Source organism: Talaromyces stipitatus, genomic scaffold, assembly GCF_000003125.1.
Source record: "Talaromyces stipitatus ATCC 10500 scf_1105507295541 genomic scaffold, whole genome shotgun sequence".
Taxonomy (NCBI): Eukaryota; Fungi; Ascomycota; class Eurotiomycetes; order Eurotiales; family Trichocomaceae; genus Talaromyces; species Talaromyces stipitatus.
Window position 1 is genome coordinate 977,494 of NW_002990115.1, and position 21,678 is coordinate 999,171.

General features: G+C 47.2%; 7 protein-coding genes across 10 annotated transcripts; 4 read left to right on the forward strand and 3 right to left on the reverse strand.

The window, feature by feature from the left end:
- The first annotated feature begins 1,030 nt into the window (after window positions 1-1,030).
- On the forward strand, window positions 1,031-3,373 carry TSTA_026890 (eukaryotic translation initiation factor eIF-1A subunit, putative). Its single transcript, XM_002479773.1, has 2 exons — window positions 1,031-1,204; window positions 1,282-3,373. Exons 1-2 carry the CDS (start codon window positions 1,184-1,186, stop codon window positions 1,708-1,710), a joined length of 450 nt encoding a protein of 149 aa, XP_002479818.1. The 5' UTR covers window positions 1,031-1,183; the 3' UTR covers window positions 1,711-3,373.
- TSTA_026900 (DNA repair protein RAD1, putative) lies at window positions 2,483-5,965 on the reverse strand (the record flags this gene model as incomplete). The annotated part of the gene is made up of 8 exons (XM_002479774.1): window positions 5,743-5,965; window positions 5,514-5,691; window positions 5,363-5,450; window positions 5,245-5,315; window positions 5,136-5,187; window positions 4,596-5,072; window positions 3,472-4,546; window positions 2,483-3,415 (listed from the first exon to the last, which is right to left on the reverse strand). Exons 1-8 carry the CDS (start codon window positions 5,785-5,787, stop codon window positions 2,483-2,485), a joined length of 2,919 nt encoding a protein of 972 aa, XP_002479819.1. The 5' UTR covers window positions 5,788-5,965.
- A 368-nt stretch (window positions 5,966-6,333) lies between these two features.
- On the forward strand, window positions 6,334-8,928 carry TSTA_026910 (cyclin-dependent protein kinase Ssn3, putative). 4 transcript variants are annotated; one of them, XM_002479775.1, is made up of 3 exons: window positions 6,334-6,987; window positions 7,198-7,345; window positions 7,399-8,928. In XM_002479775.1, exons 1-3 carry the CDS (start codon window positions 6,933-6,935, stop codon window positions 8,483-8,485), a joined length of 1,290 nt encoding a protein of 429 aa, XP_002479820.1. In that variant the 5' UTR covers window positions 6,334-6,932; the 3' UTR covers window positions 8,486-8,928. The 4 variants fall into 4 exon arrangements, with proteins under 4 accessions (XP_002479820.1, XP_002479822.1, XP_002479821.1 ...); XM_002479777.1 differs by having other exon boundaries at window positions 7,198-7,317; XM_002479776.1 differs by having other exon boundaries at window positions 6,334-6,716.
- Window positions 7,417-10,665, reverse strand: TSTA_026920 (metaphase-anaphase transition protein (Mlo2), putative; the record flags this gene model as incomplete). Its single annotated transcript, XM_002479779.1, has 4 exons — window positions 7,417-8,929; window positions 8,982-10,371; window positions 10,429-10,483; window positions 10,547-10,665. 4 exons carry the CDS (start codon window positions 10,663-10,665, stop codon window positions 8,922-8,924), a joined length of 1,572 nt encoding a protein of 523 aa, XP_002479824.1. The 3' UTR covers window positions 7,417-8,921.
- Window positions 10,666-11,130: 465 nt separating this feature from the next.
- Window positions 11,131-14,225, forward strand: TSTA_026930 (DNA replication licensing factor Mcm2, putative; the record flags this gene model as incomplete). Its single annotated transcript, XM_002479780.1, has 5 exons — window positions 11,131-11,135; window positions 11,186-11,301; window positions 11,357-13,659; window positions 13,727-13,896; window positions 13,955-14,225. The coding sequence occupies 5 exons, from the start codon at window positions 11,131-11,133 to the stop codon at window positions 14,061-14,063; spliced, it is 2,703 nt and encodes a 900-aa protein (XP_002479825.1). The 3' UTR covers window positions 14,064-14,225.
- A 2,564-nt stretch (window positions 14,226-16,789) lies between these two features.
- On the forward strand, window positions 16,790-18,887 carry TSTA_026940 (MFS monosaccharide transporter, putative). Its single transcript, XM_002479781.1, has 2 exons — window positions 16,790-17,374; window positions 17,435-18,887. Exons 1-2 carry the CDS (start codon window positions 16,928-16,930, stop codon window positions 18,602-18,604), a joined length of 1,617 nt encoding a protein of 538 aa, XP_002479826.1. The 5' UTR covers window positions 16,790-16,927; the 3' UTR covers window positions 18,605-18,887.
- A 41-nt stretch (window positions 18,888-18,928) lies between these two features.
- Window positions 18,929-20,844, reverse strand: TSTA_026950 (MFS multidrug transporter, putative). Its single transcript, XM_002479782.1, has 3 exons — window positions 20,539-20,844; window positions 20,091-20,480; window positions 18,929-20,037 (listed from the first exon to the last, which is right to left on the reverse strand). Exons 1-3 carry the CDS (start codon window positions 20,740-20,742, stop codon window positions 19,036-19,038), a joined length of 1,596 nt encoding a protein of 531 aa, XP_002479827.1. The 5' UTR covers window positions 20,743-20,844; the 3' UTR covers window positions 18,929-19,035.
- Between the last annotated feature and the right edge of the window lie 834 nt (window positions 20,845-21,678).

Consider the following 21,678-nt stretch of genomic DNA (forward strand, 5'->3'; position numbering starts at 1 on the left):
CAATCGCAACCCGAGCTTACGAGGGAGATCCACATTATCCCTACTTCGATCACTCTGTTGATGATCTATATGGTACGCTTTCTGTTACAATTGACTATATTCTATAGCAGTCATGTCGTTCGTTCTGAGAAAGAAATTTTTGCCTTTATGACGGCGTCATTTTGTAAGCTCCTGTGTCTTTATCAATCGGCCAATCTTTCATGGTCGTTATGACACGATCTAGATGTGCTTCCATAAGTTTTCTGACTCGAGAATCATCTTGTATGACAATGGACTCGACAGGTTCAATTTCCAGAGTTCCACGTAACGGAGCCTCGCGGAGCGACGCGCCCTCAGGAAGCTTGTCCTGTGGAAGAGGCTTCCCATTCTCATCGTATCCTCTCGAATACAATGCTTCGCGAAAGAGTCGACGTAGTCGACGCGAACAATGGCTTCGAACAACCCTTTTCAGCTTCAAAGGTTGTGTTGCGATCTTCCACCATAGCGTATTAGGATCGCGATTATCGTAAAAGTCGTGGACCCTGGGCTTTAAGACATGTGGCTGCTCTGCTTGGCGGCTGCGTGTCAACGCCCAAGCTGTCATGAGAGTATTCGCATTGTACCTGAAGATAATATCGCGGTGACTGAGCGCCTTATAGATTGGCCGCGGAGGATACTTAGGCGATGGGAGGTATATCATGTCTAGCTAGCAATAGAGGCTGGTCGCGGTTTGAGCGTAGATCGAATCGTCATAACGAGGAATTGATTGAATCGACCACTTATTTCAGTTCAGATTGTGTTTGATTCATAATTGATACATGAGCTTACCTCATTATTCGAATTCCACAGCAGCCATCAGATTGTAACTATAGCATGAAGGAATAATAAACCTATTTCAAGTGACATTAATCGGCAAAATCTCGGGCGGTGAATAGGAAAGACGGAGGCAACCGCAAGGCACAAACCAAGGGTCGGCGCCTCAGGCAGGAAAGCCCAAGACGTCGAATCGAACCGGACGGAATCAGGCAATTTTCAGGCAGGAACCCCCACCAAATCAAATCTTTGTATAAATACTTCCCGAGTTTCTCCTCTCTTCCAACAAGAACAACTCACAAGACCGTTATACAACCTCGGACAGCGGGACTCACATTGCTATCTTGTCAAATACCAAATTTTTACGTGAACTTACTGGAATCGCCTCAACATGCCTAAGAATAAGGGAAAGGTGAGTTTTCTTCCCCGAACGCACACAACCCCGCTTTCTCCGTCTGACCGACTTGCTGATGTGAAAAATCAATATAGGGTGGTAAAAACCGACGTCGTGGCAAGAACGAAAACGACAACGAGAAGCGTGAGCTTATTTTCAAAGAAGACGGCCAGGAATACGCCCAGGTCGTTAAGATGTTGGGAAATGGTCGTCTAGAGGCCCAGTGCTTCGACGGCGAAAAGCGTCTCGCACACATTCGAGGGAAATTGCGCAAGAAGGTGTGGATCAACCAAGGCGATATTATCCTACTTTCCCTCCGCGACTACCAAGACGAGAAAGGAGATGTCATCATGAAGTACAGCGCCGACGAGGCTCGTAGTCTCAAGGCATATGGCGAGCTGCCCGAGAACGCCAAGATCAACGAAACCGATACATATGGTCACGAAGGCTTCGAAGACAACGTCGAGTTCGACGAGGACCGTGACAGTAGCGACGAAAAGGAGATCGATGTCGACGAGATCTAAGAAAATCACCACTACAACATACCCGGCGAGCTTACCACTTTGTCATTGTTTTCTAAAAGAGTGGTTTACCTCGGGTGGGACACGAGTGCCATAGGTCGATCTGCGTCGCTTTTCATTACTGAATAATCTGAGCTATTTTATTCACGGGAAAACTTATTCGGAAACACAGTCATGATGTGTCATTCACGATGTCGCTTTTCTTGGCTTGGTATTGAAGAGGGACCGCTTCGATTTGTTGGGCTCACTCCGAAGAAACATCAAAGGCATAACGGGTCAGAAAGTGATTGACTGGGAGACTCTATGTTGTGGTTAAGAATTGGTACGGGCAGAGAAACTTTGACACTCGGTTTTGTTGTGTTGTGTGGCCTTATACCCATCATTTCTCGGTCACATTATAGATATACGGGCAGGGTGCGGATGATGGTTGTGACATGACTTACGAAGTGTTTACTTGATTTTGACGTTTTCACCACATACGCATTGACTGCATGTCACGGTTTATGAACTACATTTCTCCATTTTCTCTCAAAAAACTTTACTCCAACAATCATGATTCCAGAATCGTTTCATCATTGGCCGCTGCCTTGCTGGCAGGTTTGCTTTGTCTTTTGCTTGTGAGGATATAATGAATCTGAATTCTTATACATTGTATAGCAATAGAATGAAATCTGTCCATTACAGATTCACTCTCGGTTACCCTATATCATGGCGGTAAAGGTAGTACATGTCAGTAAATCAGGATGACTCCAAAGCTGAAACTCGCCTAATGAGCTCATGAACCTTCTGTCTCATCCTCAAAAACACTTTTCCTAAAGAACCTAGTGATCTTCCTTGCTGTTTCCTTCCCAACAAGCGGATCGAGGTCTTCCACATCCATATTAGCAATCTCATGAATGCTATTCGTCTCCAAACTCAACCGCTCAAGTACCACCGGTGTGACCCCGGGTACAGCACGAAGCATATCCTGCGGAAGTTGATGAAATACCCGATGCTCTATACCAGCCGCAGCCATGACATCGCCCGGATGCGAAGATGCCGCAATATCAACGTTGAGACCAATCTGAACCGCCTTTATAGGGTCGGGTTCTGGGTTATTCTTTTTCAGCTCTGCGAATATTTCGGCTGTTTGGTATGGTGATGACGACCATATGATTTTTAAGCGTGGGAATGCTAGGGTCAGAAGGACGAGCATGTGCTGTGCGGATTTGGGAGTTGATGGGTTGACGAGAGAACTATTTGCCGCTGATGCAGGATTACCGGATGACGTGAAGACATAGTCCGAGAGAAAGCTCGTGCTAGGTAGGGAAGCGGATGCAAAGGCGTCAAAGGTGAAGGACTTGTTTTGCTCAAACTCAATCAGAAGTAGTGGGTTTTTGTAATGCTTTAGCATCGTCTCGGCCTGGTTATAGAGACGACCGTTTTTCAGAGAGCTGATCAAGTCACGTACGGACTTGCGCTCCACACATATATCTGGGGTCAAGACGTAGTCTCCGACTGTTAACTGGCAAGGGACAACGACCATACTACGGCCATGTAGTAGAGACGGCAACGCGCTTCTAAATTCGCGAACATCCACAACGACAGTCGGTGGCGCTGCAGTAGCAGCCAATCGTCCGCCGCCGGCTATTCGAGTATTTACAGTCCTGAGAAACTGTTCCTCGGGATCTTCAAGAATTTTGTCGTGTGTTAGGGTTACGGCCAAACCCTGCCAACGGGTGTGGTTAGCTAGAGTCCGTGATCTGACGCAAACGATAAACTTACACCCTTTTCGGTGATGAGCTTAGTAAAGGCATCTTTTTCCCGCCGCACTGTACTAAGGTAGCGCTGTTCTTCCACAGATCCTCCATAGTACATAAAGTAAACCCGTACATTGCGGTCATTATGGGAGCTGCGGTACACCTCAACTCGACGAATGAAAGCAGCGTCTGGTTCATACATGATAATGTATCGTGGTCGAGCTTCTTCCAGGATTCGCTCGTCCATATCTCCGTCGTAAGGATGAATCATCACGAGATCATTCATATCATATAGTTCGTAAAAATCTTCCATATCTTCAAGATTATCAATGACGTTATCTTCTTTCAATGCCTCTTCCACCGCACATGGTTGGAGATCATCCAGTAATTTTGACACTTGTATAGGGGCCTCATCCTGCCCTTGTACAGTGGTATTCGGGGCTCGGCTGGAGACAAGAGAACTTGAACCGCCACCACGCACACGACGGCGCTTGTTTGGAGGAGCCCTACCCGAGGCGGAGGAAGAACTTTGCCCTCGATTCGGCGCTTCATTTGAGTTTGGTTTCGGTGCGTAAAGATTATCCTTGACGCGCGAAAAATTCTGTTTCCAATTGAGGTACTCCCTCAACTTTCTCCGCATCATGATTTCTGCTGATGTGCTCTCTTCGGACAATTTATCTTCATCAAATCCCTCTTCGTCCTCATCAGTTTCAGCAACAGGTCGAGTATGCATCAACGATAAGAAGTCTCGAAGTTGTCTGCATGTGCGCTGATCACCACACATGATCAATACAGTGCTATTAGAGTCACCACGCTGTGTGGGGTTGAGATATGCATCTTGCTCGATCTCCTGAAGTATCTCTGCAAGCACTTGCCACTTGGGCTGCTCTTCCAGAACAGGTTGTAATGCAGCAGAAAATGCCCCTGTTATTTTACCTCTATACACGCGGGATTTTGCGGTTTCGAAAAGGACGTGCGCTGCATCCAAAAAGAGCCAAGGAGAGAAGCTGTGTCTTGTTGATCCCGGTGGAGCGGAATGAGCTGCAACAACCGTGTCCAAGTATTTCAGTAGGGATACCGCATCATATGTAAGAAGAGAGCTAGAAATGTTAGTCACACCATCCGCATGACATTTGCGCCGACTCTTACTGTAATATAGCCCTTAGAACCGTTAAATCGTTGACGATTTGTCGCGTCCTAAAACTGACACGGTGCCAAATTGGATCCAATTGCCGACGTATCGCTACATCGAAATTACTATGCAAGGCACTATCCAACGTCCAATCTTCCATATCAAGGCCACTATTGGCCTTCTTGAGTTCGGAAACACTCGTCTCGACGCATTCCATAACCGCGCTTTGAATGTCCCTCATCTTATCGGTCATCGGAACTTCGAGTTCGATCACTTCTGCTTTGTAGCGACCCTCAAGGGATTCTGCAACAGTGACATGGAATCGAGGCCAGAGTGAGGGTTTGCGCAGGAACAAGTTTCGTAACCCATTGGACAAAGGCGCAAATCCAGTAGTGAAAGGTTCTGGGCTGTCAGAGAATGCCTTCAGGAAGCCATTTTTGTTGAATTGACGATACACCCGTACAATGAAGGCTTCTAAAGCGGTTGCCACAACTCTAATTTGAGGTTAGTATGTTGCTCACAGTTCACAGCTCAATATGGGATCAATCAGCATTTGCCTTTCCGCGTGTAACAAGATGATACCGGTGATTTTCTCTGGATCAAGGAGCTCTGCGAAGGAATTAGAAGGATGCTTGGCCGGTATTACATGCTACTCAAGTTGCTTACTGGACAACAGATCGACAACTAGTATCCGCGATGTTACGCTTAATATGCCTCCTTGATTATATATTTTCTCTCTGCCAGATTGTTAGTTGGCTTCCATGCGCATTAAGACTCAACACACCTCATGGGGACAGTGGCTCTATCCGTATTGATCACTTTCAAACCCCTTGCCAGGGGGGTTTTGCTGATTGCATAGTGCTCCGCAAGCGCTTGAGATAGTATTAGTTTGAGATATTCAAAGCGTCTCTACACCAAGTCTCAACGGTAGTCACCTTCGCCAATCCATTCATTTTCTCGGTCATCGGCACCGACCACTATGATCAGGTTGTTGCCTGCCGCATCAAAAGCGTGAAGAAGGTTCGTCACGATGCGCAGGAGCCCCAGACCTCGGGCGAGAATGACGAGCTCATCTTCGTTACGGAGCTCGTTGAAAAGGTCTTGCTGATACTTCTAACGAGAAATAATCAGAAACTTGATCATGCGATGTCATGAGTAGCCTACTAGTGGTAACGAAAGCTTAACAGGCGCGTTCGGTCGTTCGGTCATGGCGCGTTTGTGAGAGTATAAGTCAAAGAGGATATGATCGTTCCCACTACGTCAAGTAGCGTAGACCAAACATCTCCTCCATCTACCGAGCCTCGATTCTTGATGGTTCCTTTGATACCAAAAATGTTGATGAACGGGATGACAGTCGAAGAAGTAAAAGCAGTATCGGTCAAATCATGAATAAAATACGAAAATGAGATAGTAGAGTTGTAAATACCGTATTAAATTACCTGCTGTGGAGCGGTGTATAAAAACTGAACGTGATTGGATGGGAGAGCATCTCAACTCCCAAGTCCGAACCGACATCAGAAGAGTCGCGACTCGCTACAAACCTCCTCTCCTCTCGGACGCAGTATTGAGCTGATCGAATCAGAGTGACTGGCAACTTGTGACTACACAACGCATGATACTTGCTTGTCCTCTTAGCGTCTATCCCCGCTTGTTTGCCATCTTACCGGCTAATACTTTTTACACCCCCTAACGCTCTGGCTGGGTGTGACTCTGGAGCAGGCTGTGGGCACCGGACAACTAAAGACAACTAACAAGTTTTTAACTAGTTGATGCTCGGCTTTTTTCTCACTTGGCTTTCGGAACCCGCCACTTCATCCATCCATCCATCATTCTTGCGTCGTGGTAGTATTCCGGTTCCTTCGACTACTCAGTTTCCCGCCACCCCGCGGCCTAGAGCGGCAGTTTTCGACTAATTTACGTGGAATTCCACACCCCCAGTTTTCTCTGGTCTTTTCATTCCCGATCTCCATACACATTGCCCTTCCATGTCGGAGCTGGCGCTTCATTGTTGGTATTGATGAGCGTGACTAATCCGCCTTCGTCTACCGGTGGGCCCCTGACGACCTCTTCCTCCATCCGGCCCAACGTCTCCTCCGCGAATTTGAACCTCAAGAGAAGCGTGCAGGCTGCTTTTGACGGTAAATAGACGGTTTTTCTATTTATATTTCTCCCCCACTACCACCGGCATGCAGCATCACCATGGATTGCGTTTGATTTCATGAACTTCGATACCTCAATCTTGTCATTCCGATTTCCTGAATTGAAATGGCCTGTATACTTCGTCCGATTAGCGCACTCTCTTTCTTTCTTCGTACTCCGTACAGTATCAGCCGAAGTGTTCATTTTTGTTCACCATGTTTGGGAAAAATTACTCCTTCCTAAACTCACTAGGTGGTACATATCCTCGTGGTAATTTCCCTCTCTGGGTGTTGTGTGGTTTTTGCTTTCGAAACTGAGGTCACGTGCTCCACGATCCTTCCGGATATCATGAGACCAACACGCCAAAAGCAAGGCCGCTTTATCAGTCATGATTGCTTCTTTTTTGCTCCTCATTTGTGGTTTCTTCTGGATGACCGGAAAATGCTAGTCTCAACCATGCGCTAACCTGTCGTCTTTCAGATTCCGGCAGATCCGGCAGTGGATACACGAGTAAGGTCCATATCAGAGAGCGATACCATATTGTTGGCTTCATCAGCAGTGGTACTTATGGACGCGTCTATAAGGCGCTTGGGAAAAATGGTAAGAAGGGCGAGTTTGCTATCAAGAAGTCCGTAGAATCTGTCGGTTCTTTCAGCATATCAGTACTGACAAAATAGATAGATTCAAGCCTGACAAGGAGGGGGAGTTAATTCAGTACACTGGCCTCTCACAATCTGCGATTCGTGAGATGGCTTTATGTTCAGAGCTCAATCATCCGAACGTGGTAGGACTTGAAGAGATTATCTTGGAGGACAAATGCATCTTCATGGTTTTCGAATACACCGAACACGACTTGCTTCAAATTATCCATCATCATACCCAGCAACAGCGATATGCGATACCTGCAAGAATGGTCCGCTCTATACTGTTTCAGCTATTAAACGGTCTGCTATATCTACATACCAACTGGGTCCTCCACCGTGACTTGAAACCTGCCAACATACTTGTGACTGCTAGCGGTGCTATCAGAATAGGCGATCTGGGATTGGCACGCTTATTCTACAAGCCATTGAACTCCTTATTCGCTGGTGACAAAGTGGTGGTAACGATCTGGTATCGGGCGCCGGAACTCTTGCTGGGTAGCCGACACTACACCCCGGCCGTCGACATGTGGGCTGTGGGATGCATATTTGCCGAATTGCTCTCGTTACGGCCTATATTCAAGGGTGAAGAAGCAAAGATGGATAGCAAAAAGACAGTGCCGTTCCAACGGAACCAAATGATGAAGATAGTAGAGATATTGGGCTTTCCACGACAAGAAACGTGGCCTGGGCTAGCAGCGATGCCTGAGTTCAATCAAATGCAGTCTATGATGCAGTCTATGAAAATGTCCTCTCGTGGAGCACTCCATTACAACAAGCCTTCCGGTCTTGATACATGGTATCAGGGATGTTTGAAAACGGGTGGATATTCTGCAAGCAATAGTGTTGGCACCCCTGGCGCCGATGGCTTTGACCTCTTGTCACGATTACTCGAGTACGATCCAGCGAAACGGATCACAGCCGAGGAAGCTCTGGAACATCCATATTTTACAAATGGCGGACCAATAAGCGCGAACTGTTTCGAGGGCTGCGAAACCACTTACCCCCCTCGTCGGGTTAGTCAAGAAGGCAACGATATTCGAACCGGTAGTCTTCCAGGCACGAAACGTAGTGGACTCCCAGATGACAGTCTAATGGGCCGGGTGGCTAAACGTCTCAAAGAGTGAGTTCGCATATAGCTTGGTTTTCGATTAAAGCATTAGTGGTGTTCTAGCGGTGTTGTCTCCTATGTTACGTTTGTCGCGAAGCATGCTTTTGTAGAGCAAACCAGGAGTTCATATTACCATTACTTATATGACATTATTCTTTTCATGGTGACTGGGCAAACAAACTCAGTAATGTACATGGAAAACTATATTTCAAAGTATCTGAAGTCAATCACAATTGGTTGTTCTTAAGGTACATGTTCCTGATTCCTAACTAAAAGGTGGGCTATCTCGAAAGACAAAGAAGTAGAAAGAAGAAAAATGCAGAATGGAAGACATTAAGTGGATTTTCCTAAATCATATGCGCCGTCGACCAGAAGTATCCATTTCCCCTAGTCATCCTGGACCCCCGGATTCCTTATTATCCCCCATATGACACCGTTGTACAGACAAAACATTAGTATCCTAGATGAAGCATCTGTCAGCATAAAAATTGAAGCAAGAGGTAAATACGTACCACTTTGTTCTTTCCGATTAGCACCGCCCCCTTCGCTATTGTCATCGCCTCCACTTCCTCCATTACGATTGAAAGCAGAAGCTTGCCCACCAGCTTCGCGTATGGCCATGTCATCTCCGCGCAATTTCTCAAAGTATGACTTGATATCTTCTGCGCTAACAGCCTGGCCACTCTCGGCGAATGGCTTGAGGAATGATTTGACCTTGTCTCGTAAATGATTGTAGACCATTGCTCCCTCTATAGCTCTTACGCGATCAATGTTGCTGAGTGCTGCTTCGCCACGATCCAACAGACTCTTTGTTCCCTGGCTACCTGCACCATTTGCCCCCTCCTCACCGTCCTCGGATAATGGGGGTTCGTATGTCTCCTCTTCTTCACGAAGCTGAGGGTGAGAGACAAGGTGGTGAAAACAGTCGGGGCAGTGACATAAGTGTTCACGGAAGTCCTCCTTGAGAAAGAGGGAAAATGTTCCTGAGGGATGCTCTGACGGCAATAGTTCATGTTTGTGCTTGGATACTTCGGTAGGTTCTTTCTCCTCTTTGATTTTTTCCAGTCCGTCCTGCCTATCCAGTTTTATTCTTTTTGTATCCTGATTTTCACCAATTTCGTAGGCATCCGCATTACGCTTTCGCGATTGCGGTGGGTCTTGCGACTTGGATTTGTCGTCTTTTCCCGTCTCATGGGCTTCCTTAGATGCTTGTTTATAGATTGGCGGTAGAAATCCTTTTGTTCCAGCATAACGTTTCAACCAAGGATTAGAATCCAGGCACTTGTAGCAGATGAAAGTCTCGAAATCATCTTCATCCGGAAACCCTGGGGGCAAGGGTATCTCATCTCCATCCGCGGTTTCCTCAGGTGCCTTGTCGGCGTTTGCTTCAACCTCTTCATTCTTTGGTGTGGTTTCGGAGTCCTTCACTGCATCTTGTCGCCCCCTTGGAAGACCGACAAGACATTCAGGATGCCACCAGTCTTCTCCACATCCACCTGTCTCGAGTGTTCCTAGACCGAGGCATTGGAACATAGTCCCCTTCTCCTGATGCGGATCGTATTCTTCATTGCAAGCGCAAAAGCGATTTCGAAAGTTGTGGTTATATTTGTTTTCATCCGCAGGAGGCTGGGAATGGACACCCTTCGTTTTTGTTTTCTGATCAACTCGCAGCGTACATACTGACGTCTTGGGGAGTCGCGTCGTTCCGCAGTCGCATACGAAGTTCCTCTTACTGAAGAGCTCTACTAACGTATGTTCTCCATGACACGATATAGAGCACGAGTAGCAGACAGCAGCTGGAGTGTAGGGATCGTCGTCGCCCTGAGGTGGAGGATTACATGTCAAACATGAGAATAGCGTCTGTCGGAGTGGTCCTAATTCTTGGGTACAGGAGTCGAAAGACTTGATCCGTCAGTGCCAATCTTACAACAATTTGGTCGGGAATTGATAGTCACTTACATAAGGCAGGATTTCACGGGCATCGGCTTCGAGTTGTAGCTGGGATTCGATAAAGCTGTAGGGGTAAGTTAGCCCAAAAAATGTCACATAGATAACAGATGTGGAGATAGCATCTTACTCTTTTGCGGTTTGGGAATCCTGTGAGGCGAAGCTTTCTCGGCGTCGAGTACTTATCTGCTCCAGCTTTCCATCATTCTGAGCTTCAGTAGGTTGATCGCCGCCAGAAGGTGTAGCCATTGTGATACTTAGACGATGTCTCCTAGAGCATAGATGGTTATTGTTGAGCTGGCCACGCTGGAACTGCGGCGCAATTGCGACTCCCGGCGATAGTTAGGACGCGCAGTCGATAAACTAATGTATCCCTTTTTGGATAGCTGATCACGTGAATATATATATTTTTTTCCTGGAACACGTCACGTGGATGGACGACCTTTCCCGAAATGGTTTAATTAGAACACAGGAAGGAACGCGTCTCGGGCGCGTTGACGCGTTTCGGGAGGGGACCGCCTAAAAAGTCGGCGCCCACTGCCAGCTCAACAAAGAAACCCCTTCGATAACAACAACGACATAAAAACAACCTTTGCAATCATCTGTCTTAACTGTGCCACCCTACTGCCATAATTTCCCCCCTACTCTGCACAAATTCGATTTCATTCACTTTTGCTCCGTTGATTCGGTCTACCTAGAGTATCCAGGCCCATCATGAGGTGAGGGAAAATATAAGCATGCTTTGTGACCAGGACTGACAAATTCGCAGTTCACCGTTGCGCCCCAGCAACTCTGCTGCAAATCGTGGCTTGGGTAATTTGGGTCGTCGAAAGAGAGATCGAGAGCCAGATGACGAGACCTCGTCGGTCGCTCCTCCATCAAGCCGTGAGTTGTTCCCTGCAGCGGTACATCAGCGCGAACCGTAATTGACGCCATATAGCACCTCCATCGTCGCCTCCTATGCTTCCATTCGACGATGAATTAGACAGAGATGAGGAGGATGAGATTGTAGGAGACATTGATGATATCGAAGAGTTGGCCGAGGACGAAGATGGCATTGACCTCTTCGCCGATGGTTTCGAAAGAGACTACAGGAGCGAACAGCAGGAACAATACCGCGGCGAGTATATTGATGATGACGAAGACCAAGAAGAGCTCGATATTGCTACACGGCGACAGCTCGATGCCCGCCTAAATAAACGAGATCGAGAGTTGGCACGTCGCCGTCGCATGCCCGCTGCCTTTCTTCAGGACGATGACGAGGATACTAATATGGATCTAAGCCGCCAAGTACGCCGCAGAAGGCACCATTATGACGAAGAACGGGATGATATGGACATGCGGGAAGATATTATGGAAGAAGAGCTCTCTCTCGACGAATTATCTGATGTAAAGTCCGCTAACTTGACGGACTGGATCCTCCAACCACAAGTCATGCGTACAATTGGTCGTGAATTTAAAGCGTTTATGACCGAGTTTATTGACGCTTCCGGTCGATCTGTGTACGGAGAGCGTATCAAGACACTCGGTGAGGTCAATTCTGCATCACTCGAGGTCTCTTATGACCATCTTGTGGCAGCCAAGGCCATATTAGGGTTCTTTGTTGCCAATGAGCCGACAGAAGTCTTGAAGATTTTCGACCAGGCAGCTCTTGAAACTACTCTCTACCATTATCCTCATTTTGCCGATATTCAAAATGAGATCCATGTGCGCATCACTGATCTCCCAGTTGTCTACTCACTGAGAGATCTGCGACAATCCCATCTTAACTGTCTCGTCCGTGTTAATGGTGTTGTTACAAGGCGAACTGGAGTGTTTCCTCAGCTGAAATTCGTCATGTTCCGCTGCAATAAGTGTGAAGTTACGCTCGGTCCTTTTCAACAAGAGGCGGCACAGGAAGTCAAAATATCATTCTGCCAGAACTGTCAATCTCGAGGTCCCTTTACCATGAACTCAGAAAAGACCGTATATCGAAACTATCAAAAACTGACTCTCCAAGAGTCTCCGGGTTCAGTGCCAGCTGGTCGGCTCCCGCGTCAACGCGAAGTCATTCTACTCGCAGACTTGATTGATATTGCCAAGCCTGGTGACGAGGTAGAGGTTACTGGTATCTATCGAAATAGCTACGATGCCCAACTCAACAACAAAAATGGCTTCCCTGTCTTTGCGACAATCCTCGAGGCTAACCATGTCATCAAATCTCATGATCAAATGGCTGGTTTCCATTTGACTGAGCAAGATATTGAGCAGATCCGGTTACTTTCTAGGGAACCGGATATCGTGGACAAGATAGTTCGTTCTATTGCTCCGAGTATTTACGGCCATGAAGATGTGAAGACAGCGGTCGCGCTCTCCTTATTTGGCGGTGTGAGGAAAGAAGCGCAAGGCAAAATGGCTATTCGCGGAGATATCAACGTTCTCCTTCTCGGTGATCCAGGAACCGCCAAGTCACAAGTTTTGAAGTACGTCGAGAAGACAGCGCATCGAGCTGTTTTTGCAACTGGTCAAGGTGCTAGTGCAGTTGGTCTTACAGCAAGCGTCCGACGGGACCCTTTGACCAGTGAGTGGACATTGGAAGGAGGCGCTTTGGTGCTTGCCGACCGAGGCACCTGCTTGATAGACGAGTTCGACAAGATGAACGACCAGGATCGAACTTCAATCCACGAAGCTATGGAGCAGCAGACTATCTCAATTTCCAAAGCTGGCATTGTAACAACACTTCAGGCTCGCTGTGCCGTAGTTGCCGCGGCCAATCCACAGGGTGGTCGATACAACGGAACGATTCCATTCTCCCAAAATGTTGCTTTGACAGAACCAATTCTATCCCGTTTTGATATTCTCTGTGTAGTGCGGGACACGGTGCAGCCAGCTGAAGATGAGCGACTTGCAACCTTCGTTGTTGAATCACACTCCCGAGCCAACCCGCCAAAGCCTCTTAGAGATGCCAAAGGTAGACTTATTAACAAGGAGGGACAACTTATTGATGAGGAAGGTTACCGCGTGACCGATGAGGGTGTTCGTCTGCCGCTTACTCCAGAGGAGCAACAAGCTCGGGAAGACGCCCGAAGAAAAGCTGAGGAAGAAAAGGAAGGCGAGATCCCACAGGAGCTGTTGCGAAAATATATTCTCTACGCTCGCGAGAGATGCCATCCGAAATTGTATCAGATTGACCAGGACAAAGTTGCACGACTTTTTGCAGACATGCGACGAGAGTCCCTGGTTACGGGGGCTTATCCCATTACAGTAAGTATAAACTTGGAGATCTTATCCAAAATGCGGAGATTGAGACAGCTCTGACTTCATTTGATAGGTCCGTCATTTGGAAGCCATCATGCGTATAGCAGAGGCCTTCTGCAAAATGCGCCTTTCTGAGTATTGCTCGTCCCAAGATATTGACCGAGCCATTGCTGTTACAGTGGAGTCATTCATAGGCAGTCAAAAAGTTAGCTGCAAGAAAGCTCTATCGAGGGCATTTGCTAAGTAAGTTTGCGGAGTATCTCATATAAGCATGATTCTTTGCTAACCGAGTCTTCTCTAGATACACTTTGGCACGACCCAAGCCTCAATCAAAACGAAAGGCTGGTATTCCTGTGGCTAAGCCCTATATGCATCGGGAAATCCATGCTCCGATTGATGATGATGAGTGAAATAGCTTGTTAAATACTACATAGTTTGTCTGGTTCGGGGTGGAGTCTTTGATTATACCTTCGGCATCTTGGGTTTAACCCCGGCGTTCTGGAATGGAGAAGATTATGCTGGGGGGGATTTTCGGTGAGCCTTTACGGAAAATTAGAATCTGCTGATGGGAGCAGAAGCTCTGGAACCGAGAATCGTGGGCCTGTATTTCTGATGGAACTCGTAACTTGTGACAAACGTTGAGGACACTTACATATTAAAGTTTGTATCGTATAATCTAAGCGTGTGATTCTCATAGGCTCTTCCGGATGTTATAAAGGATTCCACTTTACATAAGAAGTCCGTAATACTGGATCAATGGTTTAGTTAGATATTACTTAGTAAGAAACTGGTTATGGTATCCGTGCAACTATATTGATGATGTTTCAGGACCTCCATCCACAACATCGGTACAGGTACATAGTATTCGATGGCAAACATGTGTCAATAAAGCCTCATAGTTACTACTTCAATCTCGACAAGAGTATAGGAGAAACGGCTAGGATGGGACGAAGCAGATGTTTTCGGGAAGGGCATGGCATGCCGACGATCGGCTTAGGAAGTAATATCATAGACCGACACTCCCCAGCCCGGGTCTCAGTCCAGAAGTTTCTCGGCATCCAGGGCTGTTTTTTATTTCAATAGTGGAAAAACAAAAGACATACCGAACTTTCAAGGCCAAATATCGGCTTTTTTTCCTATATAGCCAATCACATCGACGGTATAGGGAAAACTTTAAAAGCAACAATTTGGAAGGTTCTGGTATTAGGGTTAAACTACGCCGTATTTCAGCAGGAGAAAGATAGATTGCCTTCCAACTTTCAAGCAGAACAGAGACGCCACAACGGCAAATCTTCGGTCGGCATAGCCAATGGATTTGTCATTCGGCTTGGTTGGCGTAAACATTCTTCCTTCAAAGGACTTGGCAGGCTATGAACCAAGATCACGAGTCAGCGACACTGTGATAGACTTAGCGGACGGCCATGTTCATTGCATCCATCCACAGCATTCTGTTTATGGTGACACACGTCCCTGTACCGACTCCCATGTCTTCATCTTGACGGTTCCTTCACGTCCCCCATAAGATCGATCGAATCTAGATTCCCTTGTACACCCCCCGCATTGCAGTCAAGATTCAATGGATATCGCACAAGTGTACGTCAACAGTCACACCAATGAACTCGTAGAAAACACACGAAGAGGCGTGATCCTCCCAATCAAAGCCCTTCCAACTCCATAGCGGAGAACTCCGTACCAAGAAATCTTGTCACACTTGCAAGTTGCCACGGCAAGAAATCCAGTACTAATCAGAGTTGCTGGCTGGCAGCCATGTTGCTTCGCTCAAAGATTTGGTTTGGCACGGGGCTCCAAACTTTCCCGGTTGCCCTCGGGCCCACGAAAGAGAAAAAAGTTTCGTGACTGTTCTTTTGAAATCGGGGTTTGCCAACCCACCCAAGACCTTGGCTTCTCGGCATCTTGACCCAGATGAGTTGAAAGGCCGAGCGACCAGTTCAACATGAGACCAGTTCGTATGAAAACACTGCTCTTATGTCTCGGCGCAGAGTCATGTCGGTTGGATGTTGGTTACACAGTGGCTTAGAGCTGTGATTCGAGATATCAGGTGATGGTAAATTGCTTGTGAAGTAGACTGGAAGCGGCCAAATTGATTGATCATGCAAGCAAGTAAGAATAAGGTTTTACAGCTAGTGTTCGTTGTTTCATTGCGGTAATTTTGACCATCCCATTTGCGGAAGGAGTTAATATTCTTGGCCAATCAAAATTGGGAAAGCGCCAAATTTTTTCCCGCGCGATCGACCGTATGAAGATCAGATCATCGTTAATGTTTTGAGTACGTAACTTGATACTTACACTATTTGCTCCATCGCTACTTTCGATATTGGGCCCACGGCTTTGATTCGACTCTATTCAGTCTGAGGACGATGGACTGTACCTTTGTTTATCCTCAATGTGCACTGATTCTTATGAATAATGAAGGTGTAATAGATCGAATACGTTTTGACGTGTCTCCAGGTCATTGCGACGTCTGATCGAGTGGAAACTTTCTTTGCTACAAAGTCAATACGGTCAGTCTGAAGTTCCAGAAAAACTTTACGCGGCTCTGGGCCAATAGCCAGCCTCAGAATGACCCTATCAAGCCACGTTATGTGTGGATCACAGACTATGCTCAATATGTAACGTATGACCGATAAAAAACCGTTTTGCGACCTGTATTGGCTCTGGCCCACTCGTATCAGTCACATGAGAAATACGGTACGGTATCACAAATACTTCTGCTCGTAGTCTAGCGTCGCCGTAGATTTGCCGAGAACATCATTGGATATCGACACTTCCAATTTCGTCCACTCCAGCCATTTGCTCAGGGTTTCACCCACTTGCTTTTGGTATTGACTCTCATTCCCCCGTATTGAAAGAATTCCCCAGGCCGAGAGAGACGGCTCCAGTCTCCATGCAATCCCCGGCCCATGGCACGCTTCCGGGGACGGCAAACTTGCTGAGATGCGGGGACACTATGGTCAAGTCACAAGTGGAACGGAAAATTTCTGCAAGCTGATTACTGTGTATGTACGTACTTGGAATGAAGCAGTTGGGTTCGTCTCGTGTCGTCTTGGGACATTACCCCAGAGGGCACTACTATATAACCCCCCTCACTTCCCCCGGTCGTTCTCCTACTTTTCCCACGCGACAGGTTTTCTTTTTCCCCTTATCTTTCTTTGCTCGGCACCTCCTCCCTAGCACAAGTCACCCAGCAGGTTCTCTGTTTGGGCCGAGCCCCCTTTTCACTACTTGTTGTTGTTAACCTCTCGACTCGGTCAAGATGAGTCTCCACGCCACCGCCGATATCAACCGCATTGAGGCTCCAGTTACCTGGAAGGCCTACCTTCTGTGTGCTTTTGCATCATGTGGTGGTCTCTACTTCGGATACGATTCCGGATATATCAACGGTGTCAATGGCATCAAGATGTTCGTTGACATGATCGACCCAGGAAAGAACAGTCTCTCTTCCTCACACTCGTCCCTCATTGTCTCTATTCTCTCCGCTGGAACTTTCTTTGGTGCTTTGATTGCTGGTGATATCGCCGAGAAGATTGGTCGTAAATGGACTGTTATCACTGGCTGTGTCATCTATTCCATTGGTATCATCATTCAGATGCTCACTGGTGTTGGCGGCAGTGCGCTGGGCATAATCGTCTCTGGTCGTCTCATTGCCGGATTTGGTGTCGGTTTCGAATCAGCCATTGTCATTCTTTACATGAGCGAAATTGTAAGTCATCCTTCTGTTTTCTGGTGAACCCAACAATTGTACTGATTGAATCGCGAATAGTGCCCCAAGGCAGTCAGAGGTGCTCTAGTTGGTTGCTACCAATTCTGCGTCACTATTGGTCTGTTGTTAGCCTCTTGCGTCGTGTACGGCACCGAGCACTACAGCAACACCGGTTCTTATCGTATCCCCATTGCCATTCAGTTCATCTGGGCTATCATTCTCGGAACTGGTCTCCTATTCCTTCCCGACTCCCCTCGTTACTACGTCAAGAAGGGTCGTGTCGATGATGCTATCAACGCCCTCTGCAAACTTCGTGGCCAATCCCGTGACTCTGAATACATCGAATCAGAGATCGCTGAGATCGTGGCTAACGAGGAATACGAGCGCAGCGTCATCCCCGATGCTAATTGGTTCGGAAGCTGGAAAAACTGCTTCACTGGTAGCCTTTGGGTCCAGAAGTCCAACTTGCGCCGCACCATCCTCGGTACCTCTCTTCAAATGATGCAGCAGTGGACTGGTGTGAACTTCATCTTCTATTTCTCCACTACCTTCTTGCAGTCCACCGGTGCTATCAAGAACACCTTTTTGATGTCTCTCATCTTCACCCTCGTCAATGTGTGCTCCACCCCTATCTCTTTCTACACTGTTGAGAGATATGGCCGTCGTCCTCTTCTCATCTTCGGTGCCCTTGGTATGCTTATCTGCCAGTTCATCGTTGCCATTGTCGGTATCACCGCCGGTTTCAACAAGACCCACTCCGATGGCAATGGAGGCACTATCGCCAACAATATCCCCGCCGTCAATGCTCAGGTCGCCTTCATTGCTATCTACATCTTCTTCTTCGCCTCTACCTGGGGTCCTGGTGCCTGGATTCTCATTGGTGAGATCTTCCCTATCCCTATTCGTTCCCGCGGTGTTGCCTTGTCGACTGCCTCCAACTGGATGTGGAATACCATCATTGCCGTCATTACTCCTTACATGGTTGGAGAGGACCATGGTAACATGAAGTCCTCCGTCTTCTTCGTGTGGGGCGGTCTCTGCACCTGCTGCTTGGTGTACTCTTACTTCCTCGTTCCTGAGACCAAGGGTCTCTCTCTTGAACAGGTTGACAGGATGATGGAGGAGACCACTCCCCGTACCTCCGCCGGGTGGGTCCCACACACCACCTTCGCTACCGAGAAAGGTATGGTCTCTGCCGAGCACGAAGAAGTCAAGCAGGCGACTGTCTAAAATAGTCCTGCGGGTTGCATGGATGTAATTTATTGGGAGGAATTTGTGACTTGATCTTATAATGCGAAGGTCAAGGACTATAATGTGATGCGGTTTTAATTATGGATTTATTCTTTTCGTTTTGGGTTATGTTTCAGACATGTACGCATTCAACATATATACCCCTGACGGTGTCATGATCTTGCATGAAGGGAGGTGTCTTGTTACCGTAATGATCTTTATGGAATATTGATGATTATGGTGTATACCTAACTACATATTTTATTACAAATATCCTTTTCAATATACCCTCAGTCCTTAGTAGCCTTTCTAGAGTAACAAACATTCCGATAGACAACACGTGGACTCTTTACGCTGATGCACCCGAAAACCTAACACAATACTCAACCTGCCGTTGAATAATCAGAAAACAGGGCTCTCTCCAAGAAATATCAGCCTGCTGCGAATGGACTCATCGCCCGCAGCTTTGCGCCATACTTCCATAATAGCAGAGGAGCCGGAATGCCAATGCAAATTGCAACAAATGCCAACAAACTATTACCCCAACCGTAATGCAGTGCATCGAACATATAAGGTGCGAAAAGGGGGAACCCAAAACCGGCTAATGACCGTAAAACAGTGATTGCTGCCATAGCACTAGCTGCATATAGCGTATACGCGTCCACCAGATACGTTTGGATACACTGGAATCCCATGATGGATCCGACGCAGAATATCGCAGCCCCGATGTTTGGTACGATCCAATGGACTTTGTACTGCGCGGTCCAGCCGTAAATGAACAGACCAGCGGGGATAAACAACGCTCCCACAACGAGTAGTGGCGTGCGGAATTCAGGGACACCAACACCGCCGTTGCGCTTTTTCAGTCGCCGATAAATATGGTCCATTAAACGAGCGGTAATTTGAGCGCCGACGAAGAATCCAACTCCCAAAGAGATAAAATTGAGTCCTCCAATACCAACGGATTCGTTGTAGTGCCCCGTCCAGAGACTCGGAAACGATGCCAGCATGAGATACTGTGTGCCATAGATATAAGCCATGAATAAGGCCAAGGCCTGGACAATTGGTTGGGTGCCAAGCAGGACAAATGGACGGCGTAACGCGGTGGATAGTACAGTGGTTAAAGAGCGGCCTGCAACTTCATATTCGGTATGCCAGGAAGGATCTTGAGTTTCTTTGCGGAGTTTCTTGGCCTTGCGACTTAATAACGTCGGCCCATACGTCTCTTGTAGTAGGAAAAGGCCGACCAGTTGTATGGCACCATCTACAATTGATGTTGAATAGAAAATCCATCGCCAAGTCGTCTGCTGAGCGATGAAGCCACCCGCTATGGGGCCAACAGCAGGTCCTAGGAGAGGAGCAAGACTATACATGGCCATTGCTCGCCCTCTTTCTTCAGGTTTGAAACAGTCGCCCATGACGCCCCCTCCGATCTGTAAAAATCGTCAATATCTGTAGTCTGCATGGTGGAAAGGGCCAAGCGTACTGATAAAGGGGCACTACCGCCTAAGCCAGACAAGAATCGGAAGACGATCATCTGCGCTTTTGTCTGAGAAACACCGCACGCAATATTAAAAATGAGATAGAAAAGGTTGGCAAGCTGCAGGACAATCACTCGACCATAAATTTCCGAGAGCGGACCCAAGAAGAGAGGCCCAATAGCGTATGCTAAAACGAAGATGGACAGGGTCATTTCGAGTTGGACTTCATTTGTAATGTTGAGTTCTTTCGCGATGGCTGTCAGAGCAGGTGACACCATAGATGAGGATACTGGAGATATGAATGTGAAGCACGAGACGACAAATACCGCTGCCCAGCGTCTTTTCATGGGCCAGTTTTTGGGGTTTTCAGGGTCGTCGGGTCCTTTCCAAGTGACCTATTAGACTGTTAGCACTGACCCAGAATCTTGCAAGGAAGGATATGGAGATACTGACTACTTTTGGATCCCGTTCAGAGCGCTGTGATCTAGCAGTCTGTGTTGGCTCCAAAGCATCTTCTTGATCACTGCCGCTACTGGTGCCATTCTCTAAATCTTTATCATCGTCGCCCCTCGGCGCAGTATGGAATGCGGATTGATTGTCCAAAGTCTGATTCCCCTCGGATCTCTCTGGGGAAGCTGCCTTTTCTATGTCGACCATCGTTGTTGCAATAGTCGACCACTCGAGTTGTTCTGCTTGTGGTACTGCAGCAGAGCAAAGAGGACTTGGCCATGCTTTATAACGGTTACTCTCCTTTGTCTCATTTGTCCTTATTAAATCCTACGACGCATAACTGGGTGTAGTTACGTAGTCCTCAAACTACACCGTAGATCTCAAAATCCGCAAAGTCCGGTCAATTTCCGCCCCGCATCCATCCAATCATGGGGCAAAGACCCACTAATACTGTAACCTGATTGGTCAAAGATTAAATCTGAGCCGGAAACACGGCATCTCCACCGCTATCTTATCTCTTATAGTCACGTGATGCATAAATTGTGCATCGGCGGTGATCATGCCGTATGGAGTCGATATAAACTACGCCGTTACTCCGACAAATTATTGGCTGCGAACTCCGTACTCCATGTACTTCAGCTGCGGTACGGCTTTTAAGGCTCTGCGGAGCAAAAGTCTTGTATTGCAAAAGATTATGCTTTGAAAATGACCGAACATTGCAAGGACCTAGGATGAGTTTCACATATGGTCGTACGCGATCTTGTAAGTTTCACGTACCGTTCTATTTTTGGAACGTTCGTCGCGAGTATCACGATTCTGACAGTCGTCTCGTTAGTTGTATTGACATCTCTCACTTTCTTAGATGCACTAGAGAGACCAGACAGCGCACCATAGTCACATTCTCGGGATATTGGGATGAAACGGATATCTATTCATCTGAACATAGTCCCAATACAACAGACCAGGCATTATAAAAGTAATGCAAAAGTAATGCAATGAGAACAAGAATTCGAAAGCAACCTATTTACAGATGCAGGGTATAAAAGTCAAGCACACTTCCGTCCATCACCTTCACGAGAACCTTATGATATGCGGAAATGCATTCAACGCATAACAGTCCATGGTCTAAATCTTCCTTTCGCA